This window comes from Dinoponera quadriceps, unplaced genomic scaffold, assembly GCF_001313825.1.
Source record: "Dinoponera quadriceps isolate SergipeBrazil2010 unplaced genomic scaffold, ASM131382v1 scaffold5809, whole genome shotgun sequence".
NCBI lineage: Eukaryota > Metazoa > Arthropoda > Insecta > Hymenoptera > Formicidae > Dinoponera > Dinoponera quadriceps.
Genome location: NW_014559826.1, coordinates 160,339 through 171,796, shown reverse-complemented (window position 1 = coordinate 171,796; position 11,458 = coordinate 160,339). Strand labels below are relative to the sequence as shown.

Here is an 11,458-nt window from a genome sequence, read left to right as displayed (position 1 = left end):
AATGCTTTAGGAGATCACAATTACCAAGAGTAGTCGATGCGTCGTAATCGAAATGTCGTCGAGATTAATGTATTCTGAGAAAAAAAACAATTATGAAATAGTTAAATTAGTTTATCTGTGTGATCTGACATGAAGATCATTGTATGAAGATTATAATTAAACGCGGACCAAAGATCAAAAGAAGCAAACTTAAATTATTAAATAGCATATATATAAACAGGATGTCCGAAACTTCTCTTTCAACCGCTCATGTGAAGGTAGAACGGGTTAAACTCGGTAGAAAAATCGTCTACCATTTTGCAGACGACCATGCAAAATTTCCTATAATAAATCAAGTATATCGAATTCTAAGATGTAACTTCATACGAAGGGAAAAAATTGCATTTGGAGCGTTAGCTAACATTTTCGAAAATTTACAAAAGCCAAGATTCAACAAGACGCGAAGGGAGGATGAGTATTATTTGTATAAAACCACAGTACGACCCCGACCGGATGCAATAACAACGGCGGACGCGACCGCGGCACCATTCGCATTTGTCCACGTTGACGTATCTGTCCCTAAGGATATAGCCCTGATTCCGAGGCCTATAAGACCAGACATCTCCGTAGACTAGACTCGAAATTCCCATTGACAACCTGTTCGCCTCCTCCACCCACCCACTTCGGCGCGTACACCAACATGAGACATCCGCTGCTCATCGTCCGAGGCGGTTCGCTTAGCGGTAGTCTTACCACAGTAGCTACTTGGGATTATATGCACGGGATTGCATGTTAATCCTCCGATGATTAGTTGGCTCGAGCGATCACGGATCTTCTAAATGAAGCTCACATGATACGCTTCCGTATAAAGGGATCGATTGCGACGATTGATCATTTTAATCGAACAGGCAGAAGGGAGAGAAACGTAAGTAAACGATAAATGGGAACTTTTTAAACGAAGTGTCTTATATCTATGGCAAGAGTTACAAACATATTTCCTACACACACACACACACACACACACACATATATATATATGTCACACGCGTCTGTGGTAACACCAGACACGAATTCCTAAACATTCCGCAAACTTGCGCCTTTTCCCGAACGCCAGTCGTCAACTTCGGGGAACGACGACGAGTCAGTTGCATGTTCCGAGGGATTAAACGCGTGACTAGAAATACGAAATCCTCGGGGACGTGACGAGAGGTCTCACAAAGTGTAGGATCGTGTAGGTAGGTTTCGTAGGTTTCGAGTCTCTCTTGGGACTTCCCATGTACCTGGGCCAACGCGCCCAGGACCCGGAGGACCGCAGCCGACGCAGTCGGCCATGCTCGAAAGCAATGTATAAGCATGCACACAGAGATGGAGAGAGAGAGAGAGAGAGACCACACATAATTAGAATTCTCCGCGATGTTTCCGAAATATGTGGGGCTATTGAAAAATATCGCCACTTGCGGCCGAAGGTTTGCAAGTGTGAAAAATAAACCGCACGCGGAGCATTTTAAATAGAAGATTAAACCCGGCTGAGTTACTACTACTACTACTACTACTACGAAAGACACCCGGGCTTCTTGGTTTCGTTGCAATCGAGCGTGTTGCGTCGGAGACTGTCGATTATTACGAACCGACAGCTTCGAGTCCGGATCATTATCTTCACGATGAGTATCTTCCCTCCGTGCGTCTCTGAGAAGGATTAATTAACAACGTTGATAAGAATCTTGAAACAGGGCCGAAGCCAAATTGCTGAATAACATCGCTGAGCAACGTCAACTATCTTCCCGTCTCACCGACTCCGCTTGCTCTTAACATTTTTCTTGGCATTGCTCGCGGACTCTGCAAATTGCTGCTGCTGTTGTTATTTACCGTCTTGTTATTACTTTACACAAAAATGTAAACAAACATCAACTACTAGATAATAGATAATAGAAAATGTAGATCACTCGTTACCTAAAGCGTTATCGAGCAATATGCATTGTTCATTAATAATAATAATGCTCCTTTCACGTTAAACAAAAAAGTCAAGTTGATTCTCATTTCTTGGAATGTTTCGTCATAAATAATTACAAAGCCCAAGTCCTCCCACGCTTTTGGTGGATCGTCACACGTCATTACTAATTGCTGAGCAAAAAGTAAACGAGCATATAGATATCATAACTAATTAGTCGCAAGTGAATTCAAATGACTTAAGTGCAGGTGTCTGTTCTTATCTCTTGGTGCAGATGCAGCTAAAACGAATTCTGTATCGGACCCGGGCCGGCAGCATGGCTAGTTAGAAGGGATCCGAGAAAGAAGAGGAGGCTGAATGACACGGTCACCGAAAATGACAGGTACACGGTCTCGGAGGAACTGTGGACGCGAGCCTGATATCGCGACCGCATCTGACACAAACCCTGGTCGGTCAGTCCCATCGTCTCTGTCGCGCTTCCACCAACCTTCGTGTCTGCCTGCCAATATGCCTACCTGTCAACACACGCTGCATTCAATTAATTCGAGGCCAACGCCACGTCTGTGTAATGACGCTGAAATCAAGTCTATCCCCCTACTTCTCCTACCGAGCTCATCTCTATATCGAGACTCCGTCCTTCCTCTTCTTCTTCTTCTTTATCTTCTTCTCCTTCTTCTTCTTCTGCTCTGTTATTCTCGCTATATAGCGTCTTAGTCTTGATATCGATTCTCGAGAGCATTCGCATGAGTCTTGCAAATAAGAATCAAACACATATTGTTGTATTTATTTGATGACGCTACCTGCAAATTAGTTTTTATCTTAAGTAATACTATGTCTAAAAATATGATAGAATACTAGAATAAACATAATATAGATTGTTTTCTCAATGACTGAAATTTAGAAAATATATCATTTGAAGGATCGTTGAAATATTTCGTATTTTAGGTAAGAACGTTGTCTTAAAAAGTTGGAATGGAAAATTATACTACAAGATCTCTTATAAGCTGTAATCTTACGTATTGCGCGAAAAAATACATGAAAAGAGGTTAAACTCGGTGATAATCTTATCTTCACCAAATATTTAAAATCTCGTCGGACTTTATCGGCGATAAGAGATTGAGAATTTCAGACCAATTTAGATAAAATTCTAAACTATCTTTGTAATATAAGCCCTTATTGTCACATAGTTAACACAAGAAGATGTTAATGCGATAATGATAGAAATGCTATTTTTTAAAAGTATATGTTTGTAGCTCTTTTGTTCTAACAAAAATATATGAGAAGTAACAACATTATGTATTATTATTATCTTGTACGTGCATCATTATATAATAATATTTTTTTAATATGCTGATATGTTATTGCAGCTTTATAAAGATTTCACACATATGTCTATTTTACATATATACGAGGATTATACACGCGTGTGTATATTGTATGTCGTTGAAAACAAAAAGGTCGTGTATAAATGTTTATTCACGTATACGCAGCTAATCTGTACTAATATGTATGTCCAATAATTTAAATAAAAGATACTGGCATTGTATATCCGAAGCTTATTTACGAACGAAACAGAAATACACGCTCGTACCAGCCACCCCTTGGTTCGACGCGTCCATTCATTAGCACTTCATATCCCGTAGCGACGTGCTGGTAACGAGCCTGTCATAATTACCATGCTAACTTTATTACCGTGGATGCACGTTCTCCTTCATGCGGCTATGATATTCGTGCGTCATAGGGCAGATCCAAGCCGTACCTTCTCGTTGTAGTAGGGCACGAAACGTAATCCCTCAAACATCAACCCTACCACGACACACGTTCATCGATTTCATGTCATTAAATATGAGAGAAAATATAACACACACGTACGCGAAATATGAAGAATGAATATTCCGTAACGTTTCGTATAGATATCCTGTAAAACAAATATCTCCCATGTGAACGCATTGACTCTTTTATACGCGCTAAAAATATATAATTGCACGCTTGTTGATATTACATTACTTTTCGGTGTAAAGGAGCGGTGTCAGCGGACAATGGTTAATTCTTGCCTTCATCACTTGCTCACGCTACTACCGCCGCACCGTACAGAGAGAGACGCTGACACCACAAAAATTACATACTCATCAGGATCGCTTGAGTGAATACAACGCTACCGCGTGCACGCGCCCTCCTAACACCAGCGCCTAATTACATTTATTCAATATTTACCACGATACGATCAACACGTACAATAGACCGGCCTGTGAGTCAGGTTGAATGAAATGCCATATAGAACATTGCAAAGTCATTCCGTGCCTGCTGACATAACCTGCCGTCATTTCGCTACCTTTGTCTCAAAAAAATTTCCCTGTCCACGTATAGCCCGAGTTAAAAGTTTTGTCATTCACGACGTGTTTCGGAACAAATGACGCTTAGCATTATTATTCGCGAATTTATTCGATTACGTATATACATTTATGGCCCAAGTCGACAAGACCCCCGCACAGTTAGAACAGCAATCGAGTAACTCTCATGCAGAGTGATCGATGACTTCATTGTGCTAGGTTTCCCATGTCCCTGATACGATTTCGTGCGAGCGTTATACGGAAGAAAAAAAAGCCGGACGCCATTTCGAAAATGGGTGGAATTAGGGAAAATTCGAGGCCGGAAGATCGATTGAGCGAGAACGTTTGGGACGAGATTTACGCGCACCGCAATCGAGTCACACAATAAATATTATACAACGTGTAATCTCTTCGTAATGCCTCATAATAGGAATTTCGATGTTAGTTAGAACGGATTCAACGAGAAGGGAAACGTGAAGAGTCTCTCTCTCCCTCGAGAAAAGTCACCGAAAATTTCAGCCCCAACCCCGAGTCCTCCTCCCATTCTCTTATTTCACGTGGCTTCGAGACGTTTTCCCCGGGATATCGACGACGTTTCAATGGAGTGCAGCGCATCACTTTTATAAAGACGGCAACCTCCTGGAGATCCCGTGTGATTCTCCCAATAGACAGCTGTCTGTCAGTAGCCACCCGTTGAATTGTTATGACTCGAAAACCTTTGACGGACAGGTCGTCCAATATTCAAAGACGCTGTTTAAAACGTGATATCCAAATAGATCGCACAATCGCCGTTGGGTCCATTTTTCGGATATAATCCGAGAGCGGTCGGCAGAAATCAAGTTTTACCGCATATTTGAGAAAGTAAATATTTCTCGGAGAATTAACGGCATTGGAGACACTTCGGTATTTCTCTTACCATCTTTGTGAGATAGTGGGGAAAATTTTTAAATTAGCTACTTAATGCATCTCACCAGGAAAGAGAAAGAGACAGAGAGAGAGAGAGAGAGAGAGAAAGAGAAACGTCAGAAGATATAATATTCAATATTTCTTACACTATAAGTATATCATCAGCTTTAGTCTACTTTATCACTGCGCATAGGCTTAGATTAAGATCAGTTTAGACTACAAGTAAACAACTAAATGTCGACTAAACGGAGGAGCTTCAACACAAAAGACGACACTTCGGGAGGCGATGGGTTATTGTGGCTTGCAGATAAAAGCGTGGACTGTAACAGAACGACTGCAGCTCAGCATGACAATGCAGGTGCCTCATCCCACGTCAAAACTCAGCGTGGCGCCACACGGAAAGACGGGTACTGGAACGTTCGAGTAGACTGTAATTGTTTAACAGGATTAGCTCGACCGGAGTTTGCGCGCCGTCCGAAAAGAGGGTTACTGATATTTATCCAGCATTAGAGCGGGCTAAACACGAATTTGTCCGCTTTATCCCCGCAAATTCCGTTAAAACACGTCCCAAGCATTTTCCCGGCAAGCAATAACACATCTCATCGACACGAAAACACGTATAATATCCCATTTCTACTGTGTCATCTTGCTAACATTAAAAGATTCAACGGGACAAAGGACGGGACAAAGACGGAAATAGACTGTTCCACTACAATTCTTTGCTAGATAAATTCGATACTTAAATTATAAGAAATAGAGTGAGATGTGATAAAGAAAGAGAAAATATTTTAATAATATAATCTCCCTTTTCGCATATAAAAATCCACATCTGCAAATTTCAATTTCGCGTTAATCAGCGAAGAATGTAATTTATGATGCCAAGAAACAGCAACGATGCCCTCCTTCGAGATTTGCTAAAAGAGATGGAATCAGATTGAAGACTGACGCGATACAGACGGCCATCCGGTATTTATTTATATCGATGCGATCTCAAGGGGCACGTCCGGCGCTTTAGAAGTACGAAAACTTCGAATTACCTTACGACAGAGAGATAAGATATGTAAGTGCGCGTTCGGGTGAAAAAGATTAGCCGACGGCGGGAATCAGGACTATCAAACGTCACTACGGCTCGATCAAGATGAAGATTCCCTGGACTGATGTACGGGACAGAACGGATGTCGCGGGTGGCCGCAGGTGGCGCCCTCGATATAAGCTCTTCTGACTGAACTGCTGATACGGGACCACGCTTCTAAAACTCTCACGGTGGAATGTGTCATCCTGTCACTGCGCTCTCGCACGGGGTAGGAGGTATCTTATATGTGCCGTCATGCGTCGTCCTCTCCGGACGAACGAGCTCCTGCCTCCCTTCTCAGATCCTCCCGTTGCCAAAATGTTAACGATTCTTTTCTTAAACAACACTTGAAACAATATTTTACTAATCGATATGATCAGCGTATTTAAATTAGGCGACATTCTTGGTGATATTAAATTTTACTTGCGTTCCGAGATAACAATGCTGACTAAGTGCTGTAAACTCAAGTTTAGAAATTATTTTCAACGTGTTATGAAGTAGTCAAAGTTATTATCTTCTTCCATATTAATCGGATCTTATGCCAAGGATCGTCTTGAATTTATCTTCGGATGCTGTACGGTTCACTTTATTGATTACAAAATATTGGAAAGTGAACAGTCAAACATATGACAAAACAATCAAAATACAATTTATTTAAACAATAGAGGAAGAGAGTACAATAATCAGGAATTCATTTGGCAATATTTGTGAACACTATCAATATATTTCGAGAACGTGGCGTTTATTGTTTTATTCAGAGTCAATAAATAAATAGTCGATAAATACGATAGTTGTTCGACGTAAGAATTCATGAAATTGATAGAATTGTCAACATATCCTTATAGACATGGCGCAAGATGCGACCTAGCCCTTCGTTATAACTTTAAAAGTAGTGTATTGTCATGTCAGGGTCTCGATGACGTGGAGATGATGAATATCCCAGCCCTCTGAAGAGTCACAAATTGTTTCGTGCGTCGCGTGCCTGGCCGAAATATCTTTCTTATTTATTACCGTGACACAGCCACCAAATTAAATTATCCATCCTCAATTTCCTTCTTTTTTTTCCGGACAACGCAATAGTATCCACACGGAAGTTATATGCAAGTTGTACATCCTTCTCGTTTTGCATTTGTTTTACATAAATTTACTTGCCCGTTTGGAAACACACATTTCTGTAAATGCGATTAATTAAATAATGGAAAAGCATGGTCGTCCGGTAGCAGAGCAAGCCGGTTCTCTTATTGACTAATAAAACGAAATAGACCGCGGCTATAATTAAACCATCAGCCGTCAGGTTCTAATAAAAACGCAGGATGCTGGTACCTTGAGGCGAGCGAGACACGCAAGCACATAGAAGGATCCGTCAAGAGAGAGCGGAAGGAAAAAAAGGCAGAAGGCACAAAACAACCTATCCAGGATAGAAGGGCGGAGGTTGCCTGCCTCCGGATAGCATAGAAGGTGGGTACCAAGATATAATACCCGACTCCTACCCGCGACGATAAGTGTCAACTGCAGCGTGCCAGATAAAAAGAAGGAACGAAAAATAAAATCCACACTGGTGATCCATCATGAGGCAGTGGACTCGGGGCGCGCAGGCTCGCCCACCATTGGCTGACACCGCCCAAACCCTATCACGTGATCAGCTCTACACGACCGCCCACCGGCGGTGGAACTCCCCTTGATACTAACCTCACTCCAGCGCAATGCTTCCACTCTGGACGATACGTCCGAGCGAGAGAGAGAGAGAAGGAGAACCTGGACACACCAGACCACCACTGCTGCGACTCGGTCTCACCTGTGTGCAGCTTTCCGCCAAGCTAGTCCACTTCAGCGACCCATGTCGGACGGATCGACCGCACGAATGCCCGCATGAATTACTTTCACGGACGACGGTTAACGTTCCGTGGTACCTGGGAATCGGCACATTTAATTGCTCGGACCGCCGGAATATACCGACTGCTTCGGATTTGGATTTCGGACGTCCATCGCAAAGTTTACATTAGATTCACAGATTTGAGTCGACGTGAGCCTTGACGTGACGTTTCAGTGCACACCTGTGACCACGGCTTACGCTTGAAGATTCGACGCCTAATTCATACCTGTGACTACACGTGAACATTGTTTCGCCTTGAGATCTCTCGTCGAGTACCAACTAATTTTGTGTTCTCATCGAGAATCCGTTTATTAATCGGACAGATTTCGAAAGTTCATAGTTCTGGTGATAAAACTCCCAAGTACAACATCATTCGACACGATATGTGCGATGTTGAAGTGACCGGTTGAGTGCACGATTCTCAGCGAGATGTAGAGATCGCTTCTCTCGTTCCGTTCATTTTGAATATCACACGTCGAGAGAGCAAAACGATACAAGACCGTGGATGGTCAATTGATGCATTCGTCTCTCCGTTACGAGGATGATGATGATGGACATGGGCATGTACGGGACCTACGGCAAGCCTGACTCATACCCTAACTACGTGTTCTCGGGTCAAGGAAATCATCATCACCATCATCATCACCAGTCATCATCCGTCGGCGGTCACGTGTCCGTGCCAGCCTCCCCGGAGATAGTTCCAACTCATTACTACCCCCAGACAGCAGTGGCGCCGTATTCCTCGTCGTCCTCGGAGAGTTTCCCAACCGCCGAGTCGGGCGCGTCGTCCAGCACGCCACCTCAGGGCTTCTACTCACCGACGGGCGCCGTTCTCCACGAGGATGGCGCCTCCACTACGGCGATAATCTCCTCGGAGAACGGTCTGAGTTACACCAATCTGGATTACGCGTCCTCATCGTACACGAATCAACAGCAACACGCGGTAACCTCGGTGGACCCGCACCAGAACTACCACGTTCAGCAGTCCGCCTACCGGGACGATCACCATCACCATCACCACCATCACCATCCGCCGCCAGCTGCCACCAACCTCCATCAAACCACAGTACCTCAAGCTAGTCACGCGAGAACGGAGCACGATCAGCAACTTCATCATCAGTCCTCTAGTCATCACCACCACCACCACCACCATCACGACCCCGATTACCAAATAGCCGTTGGCGGTACCTCGAACTATCTTCACCAATTGCCGTCGTCGGACGAGCCTTTGCAGTACCACACGCAGATTCGGCAGAGCGAGTTCTCCGCGCACCAGCCGGGGCATTACAAGGAGGAGAACACGGACGCGACGACCTATCACGTTCTGCAGCAGTCCGGCCATCCGCATCAGCACGGGCACCATCATCAGCAGCAGCATCCGCACCATCCGCAACAGCAGCAACAGCAGACGCAAGTGCCGACGTACAAATGGATGCAGGTCAAGCGAAACGTACCGAAACCAGTCGGTAAGTCCGTATCCGCGCTTCACTGAAATTTCCGCCCGAGTCGGCGCCTATGCACAGTGAGCAAACTACCGTGAAATTAGGTATTCTGTGAACGCGATCCGGTAGCCACTCGTTAAACCGCTTGATTAGCCCGAAGTACGAAGATGCAGAATCACGACAGTCTATCTTTTGTGCTGCCTGCTATTTGAGGAACTATCATTGCCCGATAGCGTGCCTCTCTCATCTTCGGGACGATATCAATTTTAATCAGTCACGATTATTCTCACTATTATCGCGTGAATATCGTAAATCGTGCGTACAGTTTCGCTTTAATAGATGCAACATGCGTACGCGAAATATGCTAATATTCTTTTTTTTTTCATTTACATAAAATATAACATACAATTTTTATCGTTTAATGATACGTCGTAACGCAACGTAATTGTTTGACGATTAGAAGACTCATTCAAAACGCATAAAGAATGTTTATCCGTTGATCGCCAACAGGGCAATAAGGAACCTCAGTTCCTGGAAGCATAATTTAATCCAATCGGGTCTCGTTGAGGGCACTTTACATAAATTCAACACATCGATGTAGTGTTAGACTAACACTTGATCAAAGATCAACAATTTTTACGAGGATGATACTCAATTAACCTCAATTATCACATATTTCACCATTTTTTGTTTCTTCGTGAAACCGTATGCAAATAAATTATTTCTCGGATGATATAGATTCAATAAACTTGCTCGGGAAAAATGCTGACAAAAAAATGTTGCAGAAAACTGCTGTAGTAGCAAAATAAGAATAACATTATTTTTCTAGATACAAATCTATAGATTGATTCAAAGTTCATTAAGTTATAAATTTGAAATTGTACGGGTCGACTAAAAGACGTCGCTTGTCTAAAGGTTAAAATTAATAAACAAGACAAACAATTTGTCAGAAAGAAAATGTAACAGGCTATTTCGTAATTGTCGAGATAGTCGGCTTTCAGATGATCTATCTGTATCAAAATTAATAAAACGTGACACGTAATCTCGATTCGCTCTATAATCATTAATCATGTGCGCAATTTGCGATTCGCTACTACGTTTCTTGTTGATTTTCTTACATCTCATCAAGTATCTTTAACCCTTAACCTGTGGACACGTCTTTTTAATATTTTCATCCTGATCATGTGAGTGTTTGCTGTTTAATCCAGTTTTTACAATATTAGGATGAGGAAAAAAGGAAAACATCTTTAAAATGTTAACTACATTATAACATGATTTAAATACAGATCTTCTTTAATTAAGATTTTTGATAGATTTTTAAGGTTTTTAAGATTTTTAATCGATTCTTTATAATTAAGAATTTAAATTAAATTTATTAGATTTATAAATAATCTTGGAAAAAAGAGCATGAACAATCGAGTGATAGTCTCTTCTCCATAATTTTAAATTTTCTTTTCAATTTACTATCCACAAACATAAAAAAATTGTTACCGAAAAAGGTTATAACATCATTAAAATCTCTCAATTGAGAGCACAACTTGAGTAATGGATTTGCATTACTATTTGTAAAATAGAGCTTATTGATTCTGTTACAATATCTCTCGAGATATTTCTAATGGAAACTTACCTCACGTATTATCTTACTCTACACTTTGGCTTTCGTTTACGATTGTACGATAATCAAACATTCGATAGATAAGATTGTACGCACGAAGAATGAAATGGAAAATATTCATTTGGCGTATAGAAAAAATTAATGACTTAGATGCAAAAAAGACTCAATCATATCAAAATGTTTCAATGGTACGAAAATTATGTATTTCAAACTAATTTAAAAGTACTATTAAACTATTTAAATGTAAATTAAATATAAATCTCTAGATTACCACTTAAACCATTAAAAATTTA

The 11,458-nt window shown here is 41.8% G+C and overlaps 1 protein-coding gene across 1 annotated transcript in view; it reads left to right on the top strand.

The window, feature by feature from the left end:
• The first annotated feature begins 8,649 nt into the window (after positions 1-8,649).
• LOC106750492 (homeobox protein Hox-A1-like) overlaps positions 8,650-11,458 on the top strand; it is a 12,098-nt gene continuing 9,289 nt past the window's right edge. The window contains exon 1 of the mRNA XM_014630869.1: positions 8,650-9,574. Within this exon, the coding sequence (XP_014486355.1) occupies positions 8,650-9,574 (925 nt within the window). The remainder of the gene's footprint in view (positions 9,575-11,458) is intronic.